The sequence below is a fragment of the Larimichthys crocea genome, chromosome VII (genome assembly GCF_000972845.2).
Source record: "Larimichthys crocea isolate SSNF chromosome VII, L_crocea_2.0, whole genome shotgun sequence".
Lineage (NCBI taxonomy): Eukaryota > Metazoa > Chordata > Actinopteri > Sciaenidae > Larimichthys > Larimichthys crocea.
The window spans coordinates 7327381-7350811 of NC_040017.1; the positions used below are offsets into that span (position 1 = coordinate 7327381).

Genomic DNA, 23431 nt, shown 5'->3' on the forward strand with positions numbered 1-23431 from the left:
TATCTTCTTACTTCAGTGTTACGCCAGTTTTGGGATTTTACATCGCTAAGGTGGCACATGAGATACATGTACATGTTACAGTGTGTTCCAAAAAAAAGGTTATACCTAGTCTAAATGCAGTTTTGTTGTTTTAAATCAGTTATTTTTTGGTTCTTAACCATGCTAGTGACAGAAATTTTGATTACTTTACTTCCAGTACTTTTCTTTATGACCAAATACCTGCAAATCTAATGATATTCCAGTTAATTCCAACTGTACTTTGTACTGTGTTTAGTGTTCATTAGTAAACATTGCTATACTAATAGGCTAAGATAAGAGGATACCCAAGGTCAACATTGCCATCTTAGCGTCTTCATGCTAAAATCAGCATGTTAGCATATATTTGTTATCTCACTGATGTTTTTTTCCCTTTATCTTAGTGTTTTAAAAGCTAGCATTAGCATTTAGCTCAAAACAACAACGCCAGCAAAAAAAAAAAAAAAAACACTTTTGTTTTGTTAAACATCTGTGGGTGTAAAAAACATTTCCCCTTTTCATTATCATATTAGAATTTTTCACCACATACGGAAAAGTGTTTTTACACAACTTTAATTATCTAATGATACCATAATGGTATGAGTATTGCTCACACTGAAAGTGTGTGACTTTGAATTTAACTGTGCTTCAAAAAACCATGTGAACAATCTGAAGACAATTCGTCAAGACTTTTATTATCATTCAGATCATCTGTGACTTGCACAGCAAAACACAGTTTCCCAATAAAAAATTAGAACTCTTTAATACATTTTTAAAAACACTTTATAGAAATCCTTAAAACACAGTTGGTATGTATCTGTACAGCAGGCACACATTGTGTATATATATATATTACATATAATATAAAAATACATATACAAATCCCACACTTGAAAATCCCACTTCAAGTTTTTATCAGTAGTTGGTGGATAACCCACAGATTTAACCCCAGACTTAAAAATAAAAATGCAGCAAATAACACCTCTGAAAATATATCTTGTTTTTAAAGAACATCAGTACCATATTAAAACCTCATTTGAGGACACATTCTCAAGGAAGACCTTGCATATTAGCAACCACACACACACACACACACTCATGTCATAACACCCACTCAGGGGAGAACAATCACATGCACGCACACACACAGCAAATTCATACATTCCTGGAGTGCACATCACATTTTTCTCTTGGTTTAAGGACCCCACAGATGTCCGTTAAGTATATTCCACCAATATGTCAGTTCAGTTCCTCTTTGGGTACACAATCGTATACAGACAAGCCTGTATACACACACTCGCACGCAAGCATGATGTCCTCTAATTGGCTCACTTAGTTAAAGGGCCAGGTGTTAAAGAAAGCCCATACACACTCCTATGGTGCTGTCATCGTACTAACACAGATTTTCATACAAGGCCACATGTTTGGGGAATATCTGCAGTCCACACTATGACCTACCCCTGTCATCACAGATAAGGTTGAGGTTGGGTGGGTGGAGGAGGAGAGGGTGAAAGCCTGAGACGCCTCATGAACACAGACAGTGAGAGGTTTTAAACCCCATCATCTGGCTCGGTGCTATGTTGCCAGTCGCTCTCCATTTAAAAGCGGTGCTTTGGCTTCGGAGTCCAGCACCGCGTGCAACTCCACCCCTGAGTCCAGCTCGTCTTTCTCCTCATCCTCCTCATCCACCTGCGCCTCCTCCACTCCTCTCTCACGGCGTCCTCTCCTGGCACCCCGGTGACCTCCCCATCTCCTGCGCAGGCAGAGGAAGCCCCGGAGGTCCAGGTGGGCCAGTGCAACCTCCAGTGTGTAGTAGAGAGACCAGAAGAGAGCAAAGCAGCCCAGCAACAGCAGGGACTGGAGGAGAGGACAGAAAGAGAGAGAGAAAGAGACGGGAGGTAAATCACAAGCTACTCTCTTTACATCACTGATGGATGCATGTGTGGATGAGGTGGAGGACGGCTTTACTAAAAGATCACACCAAAGAGCAGTGTGTAAGAGTTAGTGGCATCTAGTTGTGCAGTTGCTGTTTGAAACCCCCTCACTTCACCCTCTCAAGGAGAAACTACAGTGGGCACAAAAAGAGCAAAATATGTGAAAGGCCCTATGGCAGTTATGGAGGAGTCGATGGAAGAGGACCCACAATGTCTGTAAATATAAAAGGCTTATTCTAAGATAACAAAATCATCAACAATTCTTTTTTTGAAACCCGATTATAGACTAATGGAAACATAGCTATGAATATTATATTTGATTTTTGCCATATTCTTGAGATATAGATCCCTGAATCATACATGCAGGGCCTTTAAGACTTCTTCAAAGAAGCAGAAATTTTGAACATTTCCATTGTCATTGCAATTTCTGCAATTCTTTTTTTCCCCCCACCAGAAATCAGCAGAATTTCCTGCCAGCGTCTTTCCGTCATTTCAACAGGATGAGAGTTCAACAGGTTCAAGCGTGCCTGAGATGAAGTGTCGACTGTAATGCTAAACTCAGGACAGCAATGTGCCCATAACAGATTGATGGATTAAAATGGATAAAGATCATGTATATTTCAGAAACAGCTGTTCTAAAGTGGTCAGAAAACATTTGCTTTATAAGAAAGTCATCATTTCCTCCAACCTCAGAAAATGTATAAAATTCCAGCCCTTCTCTGTGAGGAATATAACTGAGAATTAAAGTTTCTGAATTCCTTTGACTTGACGGAGAGAAAAATGAAACTGGCCCGCCTCTCAGACGCTGATAGAGGACAAGGCAGACAGGGTAAACATGTTTGGTGTTGGTTTTGGCTCGTGTAAAGTTTACCTTGAGGTTGTTGGAGGTGAAAGGGCTGATGATCTCTGGAGGGATGTCTAGGCCGGGAGGGCAGGGCAAGGAGAAATTGCTGTCAAGATACTTGCCACTCATAGCGTCCTCCACGAGCCTGTCAAAACAATGATCAGCCAATCAGCGAGCAGAACGTCTTTCCAGCTTTTGTGTCAGTCAAAGCACTGAGCTCAATAATTCATGTTAAGTGGACTTAAATCAGTTAACTAAGATGAGAGCAAACTGTTATAGACACTGCTGTATTGTGAAAAACAAACAACACCAAACCAGATTATTTTTACTCAAACCAACTAAAAAGCGCGCAAGGTCTTACTTTTGTCTGTCCTTGACCTCACTGAAGGTCATAGAGGAACCGTACAGGGTCAACGATGACTGCTTCAACATTCCCACAGCGGCACACTGCTCGGACTGCTCTTCTACAGGGGCAGAGAAGACGGGTCGGTGTGGGCAGGGGTGAGGTACATGAGGTCGCAAGGGAACCGCATAAAAACAATTCTGACATACCGAGCACACGAGTGTTACCCACTTGTGAAAAAACATGACTTACTGTGGTCAGATATCTTGAGGGTGTACAGGCCTTTAGCTTTTTCTCCCCAGCAGCGCACAGTGGAGAAAGTCCAGTCCTGGTAACCTGCAGAGTCTCTGTGGGCAAAACATAAAGAGACCGCTTAGTAAAACGTATTATCTTAACCGTATTTTAACATGTAAGGTACTGTTATATATCAGTATTGTTCATTTCAGTTTTGTAGCCACAATAATCTTGTCCGTAAATTAAAAACCTGATTTCACTTTTCTACTGAGTGTGTACCTGTCGATGGCACGGCGTGCCCCGATGACTGATGTCATCCCACTGGGGCAGACCAAAACAATCTCCACGTTGCCACGGCAAGGGTGGGTTATCGTCACGGTAACAGCCACATGCTCCAGTGTTTCCATTCCAGACTGTTTCAGGTCAGCTGCAGAGACTGAGAGAGAGACAGACAGACAGGAGAGCTCAGTGTGTGTTTGTGTGACCGGTTCCTGGACTGATAAGGGTAGTTGTGTGCGTTTAACGAGGAAAATTTGACTTTTGATTATAACAGATAAAACTATGAGCATGATTAAGAACATATGAAAAAATGTGACAGTTGTATACTTTGGCGATTCCAACCGATTTTGGATCTTTCGTCCCCGCGTTCTCTACTTGAAACTGCTATCAGTCAGTCTTCTTGAGCACCTCCCGCTGTAAAGTGTCTGGTAATTTCCTGGTATTTCCTGGGCCCTGGCTACTAATGAGCCGTGGTGCTCTCTGACCATCTAGGGCAGCACACATCTTCAGGGCAGGGAGGGGCGCAAAGGGGACAAGGGAGCGAGGAGTGTAAACAGAAGTGTGGAAGGAACGACAGAGAGTCAAGGAACAAATGTAGGGGAGAGGAGGGGAGAGACGGTCAGAGACAGGGATGGAGACGTACTTGAGAGGCCGAGAACGGTGGATGTGAAGTTAGTGAAGTGGATGCTGAGTGTGAAGGGAGGAAGGAAAGGAGAAAAAGAAAGAAGGGAGGTCTACAGAAAATCTGCCCGTTTGGGAGAGAGGAGAGGAACTAAGGAAGTAAAGTGCAAAGTATATGGTGGGGATGCATTTTAAAGATTTTTTTTTGTCTTTTTCAAGCTTTATTTGATAGAGACAGCTGAAGAGTGACAGGAATGTGGGGATAGAGAGATGGGGAATGACATGCGGGAAAGAGCCACAGGTCGGATTCTAACCCAGGGCCTCCACAGCAAGGACCGAGCCTTCGCACATGGGGCGGCTGCTCTACCAACTGAGCTAAATGCCGCCCCGTCGGGATGCATTTTAAACTAAGGTTGTGCTATAGAAAGATTTCTGTTACGTGGTGGTATGTGAAGACTTAATGTACGTATTAAAGGCTCTTTAAACTCTGCGTAAAAGTCATGTATTCAATAAAATAAAAAAAAAAGACAACATCCACTGGATTAAAAAAAAAAACAAAAACAAAAAAAAAAACTCTCCCTTCTAGAGGGTTTGTATCAGTAATATACTCCAAGCTGTTGTCCGGACAACAAGAAGGGCCTGTCTATGTTCAGAGGCAGAAGGATGAAGACATTTTTTGATATCCCTGAAATACCTTCTGCTTCTGCTCCTCTCTCACACCACCAGCTTCTTCATTTTGAGTTCTGTCACAGAGTTTTCATGTAAGGTAGCAATAATTTGATTTGATCTTTTTTGATACCATATGTACAAAATAATTATTTGATAGTATCGAAAGTACTATATATAATATTATTTACAGGGACCCAACAATTCCCACTATGAGCAAGCACTTGTGACAATGGCAAGGACAAACTTCCCTTTAAAAAACAGGCAGAAACCCCGAGCAGAGCTCAATGTTGGGTGGCCAGCTGCCACGAGCATGTTACAATGTTATAATGCAGTGAACTTTTCTGTACCAGCAGTGTGTTCGTGTTGTTAATAAAAAATACATAAAACATTTCCTATTTTGCGCAGCTTAGACTTTTTGGTATTGTGACAATCTTATCAAGTCAAGTACACAGTCTGATTGTAATATGTGCAGACTGAATTCACCGGGAAGCTATAAACCAACGTCCTTTTTGGGTCAACTATCCAAAGTGTTGTCTGACTTGACAGGCCGGGGCACACCACACAGACCGACTTAATGATGACTTGGTTAACTAGTGATATGGTCACATGCAGTGGTGCAAATAAAAAAATAAGTTGCACAAACAGAGGAACACTATACATTACATCTTACACAATTTATTATGGTCAAGCTGTTCTGCATTTGCAAATAAAAAAATAAAAACACAAATGTTTTTTTATTTTTATTTTGGGTGGTAGGGCGCTCAAATAAATTCTGCATGTAACCATACACTCTGAGCACACACGCACACATGCACACTGCATCTGGGCATGTGAGTGCTCATTATGAGGTCAAAGCCAGTCTTTACAGTTGTGCACGTGCATAAACACCCCAAGCACACATTTGTGGCCGCTGCGTTCACATGGGAAGCCTGCAGTTTGAAATGCTTAAGGAGCAGCGTGTTAGCCAATAAGGCAGCCAAAACACATAGAAACTACGACAACAAACACTGCTGAGTAGTGTGACGGCAGAAGTGAACTCTGTCAGAGGCAAAAAAGCCCGTCTGTGATTTGACCAAGACTGATTTACCAGACGATTAAATAAAAAAAAATGTGTATTATACTGTAGTTATTTCATTTAATTCATTTTCTTTTTGGAATTAAGCCCAGACACGACTGTCAGCAACTCTTTGCTTTGTCCTCAACAGACTCCTGTTACACAAGACCACACGCGCGTATACACACACACACACGCGTACACACACACGCGTACACACACACGCGTACACACACACGCGTACACACACACACACACACACACACAGTCTCAAGCTGTGCTCCTGAATGTGACGAGGCCATGAAAGAGGAAAGATACAGATTGAGGGAGGAGGAGAGGAAAAGAGGCGAGAGAGAAGGGAAAGTTTCTGTTAAGAGTGAGGTCATCCTGAACTTATGAGGAAAAGGTGTGTGTGTGTGAGGGAGTGAGAGAGAGTCGGGTCACATACGCAGACAGAGGGACATGAGAGAATCAAGAGCGGGGAAAAGAGAGAAGTGAAAAGAGAACAAAGCTACTGTAAAATGGGGAGATAGATGAGGGGGGAAAAGGGAGGGAGAAAAAGAAATTTGGAACCCTCACGCGGTATTTCAGCGGGGACGCAGGAACACACAAACGAGAACATTGCCTAATATGGACAGGCAGACTGACTTGAGGAGCAGGCAGGCAGAGAGGTGGAGGAGGAGGAGGAGGAGGAGGAGGAGGATGTGGATCAGCTGCAGTATGTAGTGCAGTGTGTGTAAACTCGACAAGCAGCTGTCCAATACGGAGTTTAGAGAGTGAGAGAGGAGCAGAGGGAGCTACCTTTCCAAGTGCGGATCAGCTCGTCGGGATAAGTCGGGATGGGCGCTTCCTCCTTTATTACAGCGCTCTGATAGGACACGAGGAAAGGCACCGACTCCCATACCTGAGAGAGGAATGAGAAAAATTCTTGGTCTCTGGTTGTAGCTTGTAGTGGGAATTCTAAAAATGATGTTTGTAATTTCCTACACTACATGATTCATTAAAAAATAAATAATGTGGTTGCAGCTCTACCTTGGCAGCATTGACGAGTCTCCATGCATTAAGCAGGCCGAAACCGTGCTGGTGGCTGTGATGGAAACCGGCTCCGTTTATCCTCCAGTCTACACTGTTGTCACACTGTTAAAAACAAAACACACACACACACACACACACACATACAGCAAAGTTAATATTTGTTCTTATGAAGGAATAGAAATTCACAAACAATATCGCATTTGTTTTGTCAGACAAATAAGATATAATGTGTTGATGAGCTTTTAGAGGTGATGGTAGGCGAATTTTGTTACCTTTGGACAGACTTTGTGCTATGCTATCTGGCTAGACATGAGAGTAGTATTGACCTTCTCATGTTATGTCATCTATTTCTGTCTTTTTATGTTCTTGTTTTCAGTTTTACTCTTCCATCTGTCAATATTACTAAACATTTTGGACAACCGATTAATAATCTCAGTAATTTATCGAGTAAGAGGTTCTCCCCGGCTTCTTTAATGTGCAGATTAACTGCCTCCCTCTATTATACATCATTGTAAGTTGAATAGCTCTAGATTTTAAAAAAGGGAGGAAAACTGTTTATCAGGTTTGTTTCATTTTCACTGTTTTAAAGACAACTGACAAAGATAGAAGAGCCAACATTTAAATGAATCACATTATTTGACCTGTATACACATTTTACCCCCATAAAACTAACCTTTTGACAAAACAAAGCAAATTCAAGATATCTGAAGACATCACCGTGTCCTCTGGGGAGTTTATGATTCTTCAAAATGAAGAAACCACGAAAAAATAAAACAGTAGACAAATCTACAATATAAGTAATCAAAATAGTGAAATTTGGAGGCAACACGAGCGATACAGAACATCTTTGGAGTTGACTGCTCATTCTCGGCAGTCTGTTTGGGCAATACTGCAGCTCATTTATTAGTGCAAGACAAATATCTATTCAAGAAAACATCAATTAGCAAACAAAAATAGTTACTGACCAAACCTCCAACAAAAAACGCCTGGATATACTAGACTGGATTACTGTATAAACTGACATGTATTTCATCAGTAAGTCTGTATGATTACAAAGGTGACCAACACTATGTTTCGTCGTATTTTTATGTTTAGTATATAAAAAAAGAAAGTAATACAATTTAAGAGGAAAGAAATGCATTTAACATTTTGCCAACAAACACTGAACATAACTTTTGCTTGCATCCTCTCACACAGTGTTTTCTTACACAACTATCCAAGTGAATTAATACAGGCCTGTAACGCAGCAACAGCATGCAGCAAGAAGCTCGCATCGGGCCTACCTTGGTGGCGGTGAAGGTGATGATGTGCTGGACGTCCCTCCAGGTGAGGCAGGGGCGAACTTGCAGCATGAGGGCCACCATTCCTGCCGCCAGGGGGGCAGCGGCTGATGTTCCAGTGTGGTCCACCGTACAGCCATTCCCCTGCTGCATGGACCAGTCTGACGTGACCTGCGGGGACAGACAGATGGGTTGAGTCAGGAAGACACGACCACAGAGATCCACACACACAAGTACAAACAGTGCCACAGTGGGAACAGCTCTGGCAGGAGGCCAAACACAAACACACGCATAAGTATACATTAACACAAGTGTATACAGACCGTATAGGGCATTACATTATATTCAAGACAAATTATTCAAGTCTTGCAGCAAAGAACACGCGATCAGGCGCCAGCGTCAAGGAGCCATCATGACAAAATGACATCTTTACTGCAGGTGGCCGGAGTGTAATGCTGTGTGTGCAGCATTTAAAACCCTCGGGAGGGTTTAGCTTTTAAAAGAGATGAAAGGAAGTGAAAACTAGGAAAGTAAAAATGTATACACAAAGAATGGAAGCATAGAGGAGTTTGAATTCCTGACAGATGGGGAGCAAAACAGAGGTCAGAGAGAGAAAGGATTTATAGAGAAGATTAACTTTATGAGCAAGCAAAGAAAGACCAATATTAGTTTTACAGCTTTGTCTTTTATCACCCTGTGTGTGTGTGTGTGTGTGTGCACGTGTGATCTAGTGGACATCTAGTCTAATCCATCTACATGCAAGGCAAACAACTGAAAACATCACTTACATCTCATAACTCTTCCATGTACACCACCCGCTGTCTGACAGAAGGACCACAGAGATGTGGGCTGAGGAATTACCAGCTCTCTGTGTTTACACGTGGATGACATGTGGGCCTTTTCCAACAGCTGTTTAGGCCATGTAAAGGTCTGGAGCTACAATGTTGTACAGAGCTTGTTATGTTCATCCAGAGCAGCTGTCCATGTGGGGAGAGCATCATCAAGGAGACAAGAGCTGGACCTCAACATACCACGCGTATGTGTTTATAACATTCTTTACTACAAGTCACCTTAAATTCAATTAGAAACACTGAATCTCTTTGGGTAAAGTGGTGTGTTTTGGTTAGCCGCATTTCTTAAAGCTTACATAATCAATTCGCATTGGTGAATCTCAGAATAACCTCTATCAATCAGCAGGACAGTCTGACATTTGTAAAATAAGATGCACATGCTGCTATCAATTGACCTTTACGGGATTTACGGCCTCAGAAAGCTGAGATAAAACCCATTTGTGAAGGCAGCTGTTCTCAGTAGACTCTAAATTGGCTCTCCAGAATAATACACAGATGGGCAGTATGTGGTAAGCACTTGGCCTGTAAGTATACTGTGGTCAGTGGTGGCATCAGTCATCTCCCAAAGACAGCCACTCCTGGCTAAGCTCTTTTCCCCCCTAGGCGATGACATCCCTGCCCCAAACTGTGTTGCCACAGTAACACCCGCAAACAGCGGCAAATAAAGGGTTAGTGGCTTCAACAGGGCCCTTCCTTCTGTCATCATCCGTCATCGTTTGGGATGAAAATAGTCTCTTGCTCCTTCTGATGTGGATCTGCTCTTTCACAAGCTTTTAACATTCGTCACAATCACAAAATTCAAAGCTTTTATTTGCATTTGAAATTTACATACTGTATGTTATTTTAAAGGTCAGGTTGTGCCAGGAAAAGAGAAAGTCAGAGTAAAAAAAAAAAGACACTGCGACTGAGGGGGCGCTCTCAGTACGGTCGTTTTAGTCCTCATAGATTGAGATTTACAGCTTTCACCAGCTTAAACAAAACAAATGACTACTGGCAAACACACCAGAGTTTGTTTGAACCTCACCAAACAGGTTAGGTGCGAACGCTTTTGAAATTTTGTGATTGGACCGACTCCACTTGGCGATGACATCATCTATTCATGTCTTTTTCCCAGCTTAAGAGTAGCTTGTCATCGACTTCCTGCTTTCCTGTTATTCCTTCTATTCGTCCAATCTCTGGTATAGTCATTGTCTGGTGTGTGTGTGTGTGTCTGTGTGTGTGTGTGTGTGTTCTGGTAAGACTTACAATCCTCCTTAAATTGCCCCCTCCGCTGCTGAAAGTCACAGCCAGCATGGACGCACACTCCTCAGCATAAAAGGGCATCCTGCCGTTTTCGTCCACCGCTCCTGAAACACACACACGCACAAACACAGAGACAGTGTATTTAATGATCATTTATGGCTCTATGCGCACGTCCACACCCAAAACACAAGCGAGTTCACAGAGGCACATGCTCACACACCTGACAACCTCTGTGTCTTACCGATTGTGATAGTGTAGATGGAGTTGGCGTAGCCGTCATAGTTGCAATTGTCGTTGTATTGACCTCCGTTGCCGCTGGCAACCACAAAGATGCTGCCGAAGCCTTGCCTGCCTGCGATCACCCCATGCTGCAACGCCACCTGTGGAGGGGAGAGAAATTAATGATGAAAACAAAATCAACCAAGTGACAGCGCCTCTGTAATTGATCTGTAGGAGTGTACTGCCCCCTGCAGGACAAAAACAGTGCTACACTATTACCTTGCCCAGAGGATGAGGTCCATCTACAGTGTGTCCATCATCATCTGGACCCCAACTAGGAGACATCAGAATCTACATCAGAATCCTAGCAAGACTTTTACAATGAGGCACATACACCTTTGTGATATTTTACAGTTTATATATACTGTGTTGTACTGTGTACTTGTGTGTCCAATGAAGGACCAGAAAAACACGTTTGCTACCTGCAGCTGTAGATGTCGTTGACCTGATAGTGCTTGTTGAAGGCTATAGCCTCCAGGCTGTCAGTCAGGGGGCCATCCAGAACTCTGATACCTGGACAGGAAACAGCAAGCGTGAGATGTTTCACCACATACATTTACCTAAAGTCTCAGCTGCTCTTTCAACACGGTAATGTCCAGTTCAAGATTAAATTCTCTTGTCTGTACCTGCCACCTTGCTGCCGTAGGCGACCCCTACGGCGCAGTAGCTGTTGTTGGGAACGGCTGCGATCTCGCCAGCACATCGTGTCCCGTGGTGGTTGTCGCTGCGGACGTCCGGGTGTGGCATGGGGTCTGGGTCGTTGGAATTCAGGTCATAACTGCCCTCTGGACTCTGAGGGGGTTGAAAAAGTATTGTTAGAAAAAGTCTAAGTGATGAGGCACACAGTATATGGTTAAGTGTCAATTTCCAATCCACTGATCGTAGAATGGGGTTAGTTTTGACTCACATAGTTGGGCTGGATGTCCTGATGGGTGTGTTCTACCCCGTCGTCTACCACCACCACTGTGACTCCTCGGCCAGTGATGTTGCGCTCCCACACGCCTGTTACGTTGATATCCATACCCTTTTCCCCATTGTGCTGCAAAAACAAGAAGAGTAGATCAAGTATTTTAACTATCTCCTGTCTGAACTGGGAGACACATTAAGCTTTAAATACAAGCCTCATGCAAGCCAGCCAGCCTAGTTCCAGAAGATAAAAATGGCTAAACCCAGCCGAAGAAGGAGAACAGCTGTATGTTTGTTTATGTTTGTGCTGTTAGCAAACAGGGTTCAGGTAACTTGAAATTTTCAGCATGTAGATTATTGTTGTTTCACGCAGCTCGGGGGACTTCTGAAACGGCAACACTCCGATCACAGAAAGGGAAGGGGAGGATAAGACTTGCAGCTGAAAGCCTCCATCTGTAGCTAATCAAATCTCTGCAGCTGTTTACAGGCAGCAGAATAGATCTGTGTGTTCTGTCTGCAGCTGCTAACAGCTTTTACACCTTGATTAAATTATGCACCGCTATCTCTGGGCTGCTACAAAATAACCACCTAAATGTCTTTGCCTCTGAACATCTACAACTAACCAATGTCTCACACTTTTATTTGTGAACCACCGCACATAGGGAACGTAACAGCCTATTTTGATCGTGTAAATATGCTTTAATACAGTGGTCCCTCGTTTATCGCGGGAAATAACCCGCAATAAACGAAATCCGCGAAGTAAGTTTTACAATTATTATCCATGTTTTAAGGCCGTAAAACCCCTAACCACACACATCTTTTTACACGCATTTTGTACAGTACTCCCTTAGTTAATCAGGACGCAGAGCACATGTGCGGTTCTCCCTTAGCCAATTTAGGACGCAGAACACAATGCGCGTTCATACTGTACAGTACGCTGTAAAAAAAAGCGTTACACTGAAATTACAAATTACACTGAAAAAATTGCGAAACAGCGAGTCCGCGAAAAGTGAACCACGTTATAGCGAGGGACGACTGTAATATGATTATCGTGGAAAATTAAGACATTTCTTGCAGTCATCTTGTAGTCAACTGATGAAATTACAGAGTCTAATCGAATGCAGTCTTACCAAGTACTTCAGTAAAACTGCATCATGTGGAAAACATGGTTACCACACTACAAGAATAATTAAAAAAAAAAAAAAAAGGCACAACATCAGCCTCGTTTATTTATTACTTTTCGAGAGAAGCTGTCTGTTCTCTGTTTGTTAAGTTGTGAATAACATGCTCCCGGGTATCTCGATGCAGGTGTTCAAAATTTTTAAGATTAGTGAGGTGACAGGATGAAAAGATTATTATTACATACCACAGCTATCACGTGTATGTGCAACTTTACCCAGCGCTTTATGCATACAGAGTGCTCTGTGGAAATTGATGCAAATGACAGGTACGACTGGATATGCAGTACTGGTATTGTCCTTCACAGTGGGTAACTACAGCTGCCATCATTTCTGTGGTGTGAGTGAAAAATTAACCACATGCTAACATCGGATGGGATTAAAATGACTGCTCGGGTAATGTTAAACCCCAACATCCCTTAAGAAATAAGTCCAGCAGCCGCAGTGCACTCAAAAGCATTGAATACTATTTATCTGGTATCTGGCCACCGAGTTTAATCTAAAGTAAGACTCACTGCTACACAGCTACTGAACGAGCATGATGGTAACATAGATACACGAACAGCCTAGATTCTTACCAGGTGCCACTGTTTGGGGTACAGTGGGTCGTTGAAGGCCATCGATCTCTTAGAGCGGCTAAGCTGTCTCTCCTGGGAGTGCCAGAGGACATGAGGATGGGCAGCCAAGACGTCCCCCGGATGGACACCCTCGCTCCAAACACCAGTTCCAGTCGCAGGCTCCACAGAACACAGCAAGTAGTGGCCTTCCAGCTGTCCGATCTGGCCCCGGTTCTGCAGCCCAGCCTGCTGTGCTACCTGGGATGGAGATAGTAGTGATGATACATACAGATTTAACTGGGGCAACACTTTTAAAAAGTGTACAACTTGTGTGGGTTTTTTTTTTCCATGACCTAGGCAAACTTTGAAACGCACTGGATGAAACTTCCATGATTCCCGTGGAGGAATGAGGTTGTTGCAGAAAATAGGATACAAATGGAGAGCATTAAACACAAAATGAAAGACTAAAATAGCTGCGTATAAAATATCTGGATGAAGCAAGGCAATACCAGATGTATCATTCTCACAAATCAATCTCCATGATGTTGTTTTCTTTTGAAAATGTCAGAAGAGATAAATGAGTCAATGAGTTTTGGGTCAAACCCTATAAAAGATCAAAATCTGTCTGCATAAAGTATTCATAAAGTTCTGTACCCTGTTGGCTATCGCATCCAGGTGCACAGAGCCTTGTTCACCATCTTCTGCTCCATGATGCGGGCCAGCGTGGAGGCGGACGGCCCAGGACTGACCCAGACCGCAGGACGGTGACGACCAACGTGAGGAAGGAGAGGAGGAACGAAAGGGAATCGATGGGGCAACGGAGGGCAGGAGGGTCAGAAGCAAGAGAGTGCACGAGGACAGGACGAGGAGGACCAGGAATGTGGGGAAATATCGTGTTGCCATGGCAACTGAGGGCGACACACGGGCTCAACCAGGCAAGCCCTCCTCATCTGAACAGCAGCCTGCACGTCAGGGAGAAAAGAAGGTCTTGTTAGGAGAGAGGACATTCTCAGTGTGAGTCTCTGGTTGCTTTTCATCTGTGTGCTGCATTCAGAGGCCACTTATTAAACTGACAGCATCACGCTAACTGGACGCCAGTTCAGAGAGCCGTGGCCTCGGCACATTCTATTTTTTACATCAAAGCTCTGGCTCTGGGGATGGGAACTGATAAGATTTTATTGGTACCGGTGTCATTATTGATTCTTCTAATTGGCCTGATTCTTGATTAATTTTCTGTGCAGAAAAAAAGGGTTCTTGCACACTGGTACTCACACGACATGCAGAGGAAATGATTTTTTTTAAATCCTGGTGAAACAAAAGAGGAAATGTGATGTAACTGCAGCTGTGAGGAATATTTATGAAAAATAGGAAAGTTCACTATGGCCTTTTATAAGTTAGGGTGGCAGCAGTATGCTCAGCAATGTCACGTATTTGTCATGCTACGCTCATGTCGCTTGAATCAGGATGAAGGTAAATATCCTGTTATAGTAACACTAGAGCAGGCAGGCTAAGCAGTATGTTTGTTTTTTTCCTGGGCCTAAATGCAAAGAAATACTGTGCAAATATTCTCTTGTTTCATTCATTTAGAAACTGACTACAGCTAGCTCTCAGACTAACATGCATTGATCAGGAATTTATAAAGAATCGGACCAATAAGCAGAATCAGAAATGACATTATGTGTTAATGAAATCTTATCTCTTCCTGTCCTAGGTGACATCATGCGCTTTAGAAAAGATAAAAGCTAAATAATGATTGTGTGATCTGTCACATGTCTCTGCTATGACACAGTAAAAGGTCATGACTCTATCCCCACCATTTTAAAAACAGACAAAAGTATTGTGAAATGATCGTCATCCTGTGCTGTTGTCATCTTTCTCTGTATGAAGCCACTCTTTGGATCATTTCTTTCCCTCCACCATGATCCCTCCTGCAGCCGAGAACCGGTTCTCGATTCCCACTGACTAATGCGAAGTACGTGCCAAATTATGACAGACACATGGAAAACAAGCCACTACATCTGTCGTGGAATACTCTCGGGTTTCTGTTTGTTCACTTGCTGAGGTAATTCAATTAAACACAGCTTCATTCTGGGACATATGGCTCCCCGAGGCAGTTCACCTGGAATTCAAATATACAATGACATACGAGGATGACTTAAATCTGATACCTGAGAGTCCCCTGACACCTGCTTGTGAATAGACTGTGAAAATTTTCCTCAGTAACACACTAAATACCAAACAATCAAGCTCTCCTAATACATAAGGACGTAAACAATGAAGTTTATTAGGATTTCTATGACTGATTACATCCGGGCTTAATCTACCTGTCCTTTGAACGACACACCAAGCTGCTCTGAGGCACAATATGTCTAAATTATGACGTCCATATCAATAACAGGCAAGTGTTTTCAGCAAATGCCCCTTTAAACATGAACATAAACCACAACAGCTCAGGTTTGAACGACATCCAGCCCCTTAGGTTTCCCACCTGCTGCCTCCGCTGTGGTCAGACCTGAGTTAGGTTAAGCTCCCTGCACAGCTAGTGTTAGCTGTTAGCTCTCGGTTTTTGCTGAGTGCTGAAGTTTCTATTCAGCCAGCTAGCTGGGCTAGCTTAGCCGAGGTCAGTCCCCTTGGTTTAACTGCGACAGTGCCAAAGTTACACCTGTACTAAGACAAATAAACACGTGTGAACCGAGAAGCGACAGGAAGCCAGGACTACGAGCTAACGTTAGAGGACTCGAGTCCGTAGCCGTTATTGTTGTTGTTGTTGTTGTTGTCACGGCTAACGTCGCTAACCGCCGAGCTCGATGTTCTTCGGTGAAACGTGACAGTACGAGTCGATAACCGCGGTCGTTTGTTTCTCTCAGTCCGTTACAGCTTACCTTTCCACCAAGTTTGATGTTCTCATCTGTTAACTCCGGAAATTTATGAGTAAGGTTTGAGGTTTGACACCTCACTCCAACAAGCTTCCCGTCTCAACACGAACGTACGACGTCAGAGCGCTATTGCGCAAAAAAAACGTCCTGAAGCGTGCCACCTGATTGGTCGAGAACCCGAGCGCAATACAGGTATTTACAACCACTGTCAATATCATAAATGAGTGGAAATGTACTTCTCTAAACTGCTCAAATACTACTACTACTTATTGTATATACTGTGCAATTATATTCTGTAACATCCCTACCATCGTTCTGTTATAGATATATATATATGTGCATCTTAGTATCTGTGTATACAGCATCATTATTTCTGTGAAATGATCAAACATGCATATTTAGGGTGTAAATAGTGTGTATAACACATATTTTGTTTACTTTATTTTTTGTATTTATAGTATGTCTCATTATTAATATCGTTATTTATTAGCACTTTTCTTATCTACCTTGTGTTCTGTGAGCTGCTGTGGGAACAATAAAGTGTCGTATCTTACTTTGTGTGTGTGTTTAATTCTCACGATTAATTCAGGACCTAACTAAATATCCACATGCTTTTTCAGTTGATGTTTCAATTTAATGATGCATATTTTCAAACCGAATTTCAGTAATTCAAATCGCCTCGATACAACAATCGATAATCCTGCCATGGGTGTGACAACAGTGACATAAATAAAATAAAAAATCATTGCATGTAATTTATGGGGGAAGACCTTGACCCTAAGTTAGTTTCAGTGGTTAATGTATTGTGTGAAGAAATGGAAATCACATCACGTATTACAGTTACAATACTTTATTAGTTCAACAGTGCTGCCAGCGCCTGACAGATAAATATACAGTTCTGAGTTTACCTATTTACAGCTTGCTGAGAGACAATACAAACTGTCCCTTGTAGACATACATAGTGTTCTTCAGTGTATAACATACTTTGGGCTGGTTTCCTTTGTCCAAGCATATATGGTCCCCATTGAAAGATGTGGTGAGTTAGGCTGTTTGTGTTTCTGTGAAAGAAGCCCTATTAAGTCTTGGGTTTGTTAACATGTAATGTGTTGTTACATGTGCAAATCATCAGATGGTGCAGCAGTAGGATAAGCAATTTGTATTGAGTGTGTGTGGCTGCGCGAATAGAAGATCTGGAATGCACAATTTTTTTGCGTACAACAGATATATTTAAGCTATCAATAGAAGAAGAAAAAGTGACATCTGATATCGTCTGTGTTCAGTAGTCTTAGTTTCACACGAAAGCGAAACTGATTTATCCAGTAAATGCTGTTAGGATCTGATATTTCATCAAATTCGCCTCTTTATGCGGACTGAATTTGAACCGTAGAATTATTTGCTGGCATTTGCAAAATAGTGTCATTTCATAGATGCTATTCATACTCAGTAGTGTCGTTTTCATCTCCGTTAAATGTTTCCATATACTCTTCACGTACAGTACGGCTGTGCACACATACAGGCATGCTCGCACAACCTTGTTTCATTCACTCACAAGCCACAGACAGTAGATTCTATAAACACACACGTAAACACTCGTATCTTCAAATCGGACTACGGCGAACCGCGCCCGACTACGTGATAAATTCCCATCTCGTACTCACATCCAGGTCATTTCTTTATTTAGCCGTGTTTAGGATTTTCTTTGTGTGGAGATCTGCAATGTTAAGAGACAAATCTTTCGAAATTCCAAAATCAAATCCATCTCTGTGGTCTATTTCTACGCTATCTCTAAGAAAGAGCTGATTTTTTTTGTTTTTTTTGTTTTTGTGGTTTTCCCACTTCAGTTCCTCTAGCCATGCTGATCTGCATAGGTGTCTTAAACAAGCAAAGTTGATGCTCATGGCAGCAACTTTCTCTTCTTTGTCCTTCAGATTAGTAATGGCTATAGTTCTCCTCAGGTGCTCTCTAATTTGACAGCAGCGCTGTGTATTCACCGTGTGTCAGCATTCTCTATACGTTACATATTATATTCCTGAAGAATCTTCCTCTTTCAACAGTGCCAACATTTTGTAACAATCCCTTTTACCACAATTCATATCTGTCTGTTTAGACCTCTACGACAGCTTTTGACCCCTGATCCCGCCCCGCCCCCCACCCATCACTTAAGGAGCGATATGTCGTCAGCAAAGTCCCCGTGTGGGTGGAGGCAGCGGGCAAAGCGCCACTGGCACACCATGAGACACAGCGGCAGCATGAAGAGAGCGCAGATTCCCGCCATGATGTAGGCGATGGTCATGAGAGTGGACTCGTCCGTCTGTGGGATGTTGTAGCCGCAGTCCTCCAGGTCGACGCCGTGGAACGGGCCTTCCACGGAGGCTGTGCGGAATTCATCGTGCACTACAAATCGGAGAGGAGGATTGTGAGTATTTGTGAAAAAAGAAACATCTGGATAACAGATACTGCATGTTACCTAGAAATATACCCTGAATTTCCTGTTATAGTATCCACGTATCTTTTACATTTTACACCATAAACCTTACTGATTCCCCTCCTCCTCCTCCTCACCATGGCAGGTGCTGACAGCAAAGCCGATGCGTTTCTTTTCCCGGTCGAAGACCACGTAGAAACCTTCCATGATGACGGCCCCCATCACTGTACCAGTGCTAGACTGGGACACGGCAAACTTATAGCAGTCCTCTTGGGCGGAGGCCACTTCCTCTACTGGGCGCAGGTATTGCTGCACAAGCAAAAAAAATGAAAAATAATCAAGAAAAGGGAAAAATCAAGGGGTGGAGTTAGACACAGAACATCACAAACAAGAACTCATAAAAGCGTGTATTGTGTGTGCTTTGGGAAATATACTGATATTTTGCTGCATTACAATTTTAGGTGCATGTTTGATGCCTTACAATAAAAGTGCTAAAAAATTCCAAGGAAGTAAACGATACAAACAAAGAGTTACACTTCTTCTACCTACAGTATATGGTACGTCACACTCCTGCAACACATTACTTAAGGCCTTTTGGATTAAAAAGTGTAATGGGAGGTGGTGTTAAAAAGCTAATTTGTGTGTTCTTTGTAGAGCCTGGCCAACACACTGACATGGATGAGATCATTGGTTGATTTTAGTTTAGTTTTTGGTTTATACTGTGCTGCCATATGCTGTATGTTGGCATAAGAAAATTGCAGGTGGGTAATTGTCAAAGATGTTGTCATTGCATTTGTCCACCAGAGAGCACTGACATGTTTATTTTTCATCTGTAAAATTCCCCACTTAGTACCCAAACTGTATTAGGGTCACAACAATCAAATTTTGTTTATGTGTTTCTAAAATATCAGCCGATATATTATCAGCTTCCTTGAACTCTATATTAACGAGCCTCAAATCTGCTATTTCATAAGTGCATTTGTATGTTTGATTTATACCTTTCCTGAGCCTATGGTTAGCGCACAGTCTATACACAGTGATTAACTATTGTACCTGCTGTAGAAATTACAGCAGAAGGCAAAAGCTTTTCTCGAGTGTGTCATTCTGCCGTCAGCAGGGCCCGAGCCTCCCACAGGTTTATGACACCGAACCTCGCTTCTAAATCTCTCTGTCAAATCGTATTCATTCCACACCCGTCAAGGTCTGTCTGAGCAGGTTTGAGTAAAAGGCGTTTAATGACCTTTTTGAAAAGCTTTAGAAAATATATTTGAAATGTAGTCATTCATTTATTCCCTCATGGTAACTAGCCAGGATGTCATCTACTGAGGACTGTATAAAAAGGTACAGCTGAAGGATAGGGTGATTTATTGTGACCAGATTTCCTGTAAAAGTGCAAAGGGAAATGAAGACTGGCTCACAGAAATAATAAACTTGTAAATAACAAAACTTCTTATAGGCAGGTTGCCATATTTTCTAAAGCAACTACTGAGCAAACTTTTTTATGTGAGCATGCTCAGTTCCAGTACAGGATACTGTGTATTACCTGCGGCAGGATGGAGATTCTGAAGGACTGGTTGTGGTTTTCGCTCATCAGGTAGAGAGAGATGACTGGGAAGATGTGCCAGGGTGTAGTGCCAGCCTGCCAACATACCAGCTGCTCCCCCAGCCAGAACCCAGAGGGAAACTGCTCTGTCTGAAAAAACACCCAGTTATTACAAACCAGGGTCACGAGGGAAGGCTGGAGCTTATCCAGTATGAGTGGGGTAAAAAAAAAAAAAAATCAATCCACTATAATTAGCTGTAAAAGATAAAGGTGGAGTGTTTTGTGAGCGTTAGCACAGTAGAGCATTTGAACTCCGCCACTAGTAAACAAGGGAGATAACACAAACTGCAGAACTGAACAACTCTGAAAATATCATGCTGCTTTTCCCCTGGTATTAGCGTTACAGCAGAGAGGCTGATCTCCACTGCAGGGGACATTAATAATGTTAGTAACAGTACAGTAGGAGCTTTTCCATCCTCACTCCAGAACACAGTGACCAACTTTGTTCAACAAAAGACTATAGCCAGTGTTTGTAGAACTGTTCATTATTATTATTATTCGTGATCATTTTTCAAATGAAACAGCTGCACCCTGACAGACTTTTCTATCGTAAACTACATTCACACCACCTTTTTTAAGCCCTGAGTAGAGTCTACAGTGTAGGCATTCTTTTCAGGATGCATACAGCCCCCCTGAACCTGTATGTTACGCCGCTCACCGCTGCTTGTTAAGCGCATTGCCCTGAGCGTATTGCGATAACTGAAGGCGACTCAGGTGAGCGTATTAACATTTTTATCAACTCCGATCTTCCCATCCCATCTGCACCTTAGAGGCTGGACAGTCACAGGATGTTAATCAAAGAGACGAGGACAAAACAAGCGCTGGCCACAAGAGAGGGAGTGGAGAGGATTATTTTTAAAATCTGAGGTGTATTGACCTTGTCAGTACAAAATATTGGTTGCCGCAAATTGGCTTTTTAAAAAAAAACAAAAAACAAAAAAAAACATGAAGGCTTTTCAGAGATGAAGGCGAACATAAAATCTTCTTCCCAGATGACCCTGAGATGTCTTGGAAAACAGTGAAATACTAACACCCCTGAAGTCTCCTTAGATGTAAGTTATTTCCACGAGTAGGGCAGCAAAAGAAACAGAAGAAGAAGGAAGGAAGGAAGAGAAAGAACATATAGTAAGGACTGACCGAAGAGGCTGCTTCAATAGCCTTGACTGCAGCCTGGAAGACTTTCCTAGGCAGTCGAAGGTTGGTGGTGCCACTGTCCACGATGCTCTTATCGTAGTTGTACTGTAAAAAATAGATCAACAATCACAGATTAGAAACACCCTACATAGCTCTTAGCATCAGTGACTGACAATTAAATCTTTCTTTGGTTTTTGCAGCCAACAGTCCATCTTACCTCTTTACAGTCCATGTTGAGGTCCTGTCCGTTCACCTCAATACGTACGATAATCACCTCGTAGTACCACTCCCTGCGGATTGGAGTGTACCAAAGCTCTCCCACGTAGAGCGATGGGTCCACTCCTCCGATAATCTGCGAGAATATGGTAAAACAGAATCCAGCAGTGGGCTCTAAATATGATTTGGTTTATTTGTATGTATGCATGAGTCCCTATGTGCGTCTACCCACCATGCTGCCGCCTACGGTAGCGCTGCCCAGGGAGTAATTTTGGGTGAAGCCTGCTCCACACAACTGGAGAGAGAAGAGGTTGGGGACCTGAGTCTGGCGAACCAGAGAGTCAAAGAAAGGCTCCAGTGTCTCGTCAGGCTGGAGATGAAGAGAGAAAGAAGTAAAAATAAGTAAGATAGCTTTACTTCTAAATGGTGGAACCAAGCGGCTGTTTTTAGATTTAGAAACAAACCATGTCCATCTCCTGACCTGTCAGCACACTGGTTGTCAAGCCATAACCCATAACCCTTGTGATGTTAATTGAATTACCCAAAACTACATCTGGGTATAGATCTAATGAAAGCTCAGCAAAGGACAGCGAAGAAAATACAGTATTTTCACAAGTCTTTTAACAAGCTCAGCACTCACAGGAATTCACTGGACGTCTCCCCCTTTTCGGCTTTCCTGGTCGTTCACAGGAGAAGTCATGAGCAGCATTTTTGAATTACTGCCAACGTTGTAGGTGACAGAGAAAAGTAGCAACCGTAGAAATTTTGATAAATGATAAGAAGTATTACTTTTAACACAGTCCTTTTATCTTACAGCTAAATATTGATCTAAAATGTGATATTTAGCTTTCTTCCACCTCTCCCCAATCCGTTTCTTCTGTGCATAATGTCTAACTTCACAACATGTTACATGAAATGCTGACTAATACAATGCACTGCTCTTACCCGGGCTATATCGGCGTAGGCTAGTCCCAGGATTCCCTCCCAGTTAGATCCATTGATGAAGAAGCGATCTGACTGGGTGATCGCGGCGATGTTGGCGCGCAGCGTGGCGTTAGGGCCGTGTGGGATGGAGACCACGTCGGTCCCCAGCTCTCCCTCCCAGCGACCCTGGGTGTAGGGAACGTACACGCTCCTGCTCTGGTCGCGGTACGAGCTGGAGCTGTGAATGGACGGTAAGAGTGGGACGAAATAGTGGAGGAGAAAGAAGGAGGGGTTGGTTCCTGGAGGTTTTACAGTAAGTAATTGAAAGGCTTCAACTCTGTGAGGTGAGTATTAATAATATCTCCTAAAAAAACTCAGAAGAGTTTTTTTCTTTTGCTGTTTTCTCTACTCACAGCGAACGATGGTAGTATCTGCGCAGGAAGGGATGAGAAGCTGCCCCGACAGCAAAGTTACTGCTTCCTGTATCCACCAGGATGTTCAACTAATGACACAGAGAGAAAAGACAAGACAGAGAGTGGGAGATTTATTAAATATATGCTGTGTCCATTTTACAAAAATCAATAGATTTGTAAAACTGACGCTTGGGTTACATTGTGAAATTGATTATGTTCAATCTCTGAAGGGTAAGTTTAATCTATCTTTGGGTTGCCTTGGAGACAGACACAACCATTTGTAAAACAATTTTCTGTGTGATGTCTGTCTGCTGTTGATACCTTTATTTTTATGTCCTGATACAAACTGAGGTTATTCTCTCTCTCTCTCTCTCTCTCTCTCTCTCTCTCTCTCTCTCTCTCTCTATCTCTTTCTTTCTCTATCTCTCTCCATCTCACCATCTGTGGACATGTCTCATTAATGCATGTTACTAACCAAACTTCCCCGGAGTTTATGTGCTCTGTCGTCCAGCAGGTTCT

General features: G+C 42.7%; 2 protein-coding genes across 2 annotated transcripts in view; both read right to left on the bottom strand.

Moving 5' to 3' along the window:
• Positions 1–685: 685 nt before the first annotated feature.
• On the bottom strand, positions 686–16362 carry pcsk7 (proprotein convertase subtilisin/kexin type 7). The gene is made up of 17 exons (XM_019274753.2): positions 16204–16362; positions 13976–14283; positions 13343–13579; positions 11588–11719; positions 11307–11472; positions 11103–11193; positions 10900–10954; positions 10643–10781; positions 10405–10505; positions 8312–8479; positions 7026–7130; positions 6795–6897; positions 3650–3806; positions 3389–3483; positions 3155–3257; positions 2821–2938; positions 686–1872 (listed from the first exon to the last, which is right to left on the bottom strand). The coding sequence occupies exons 2-17, from the start codon at positions 14222–14224 to the stop codon at positions 1591–1593; spliced, it is 2301 nt and encodes a 766-aa protein (XP_019130298.2). The 5' UTR covers positions 14225–14283; positions 16204–16362; the 3' UTR covers positions 686–1590.
• Positions 16363–17031: 669 nt separating this feature from the next.
• bace1 (beta-secretase 1) overlaps positions 17032–23431 on the bottom strand; it is a 15134-nt gene continuing 8734 nt past the window's right edge. Inside the window, exons 2-9 of the mRNA XM_027279977.1 lie at positions 22913–23001; positions 22521–22737; positions 21808–21945; positions 21577–21711; positions 21363–21464; positions 20166–20315; positions 18760–18931; positions 17032–18591 (exon numbers count right to left, since the gene is read on the bottom strand). Of these exons, the coding sequence (XP_027135778.1) occupies positions 18353–18591; positions 18760–18931; positions 20166–20315; positions 21363–21464; positions 21577–21711; positions 21808–21945; positions 22521–22737; positions 22913–23001 (1242 nt within the window). The 3' untranslated portion in view covers positions 17032–18352. The remainder of the gene's footprint in view (positions 18592–18759; positions 18932–20165; positions 20316–21362; positions 21465–21576; positions 21712–21807; positions 21946–22520; positions 22738–22912; positions 23002–23431) is intronic.

Bases quoted from the DNA above. Each gene is read 5' to 3' on its own strand.
- pcsk7 (XM_019274753.2), bottom strand. From the start codon at position 14,224: ATGGCAACACGATATTTCCCCACATTCCTGGTCCTCCTCGTCCTGTCC. The intron at 2,939-3,154 runs GTAAGACCTTGC...TTGTTTTGACAG, and splicing joins GAGGTCAAGGACAGACAAAA to GCTCGTGGAGGACGCTATGA. The intron at 1,873-2,820 runs GTAAACTTTACA...CCTCTCCTCCAG, and splicing joins TCACCTCCAACAACCTCAAG to TCCCTGCTGTTGCTGGGCTG.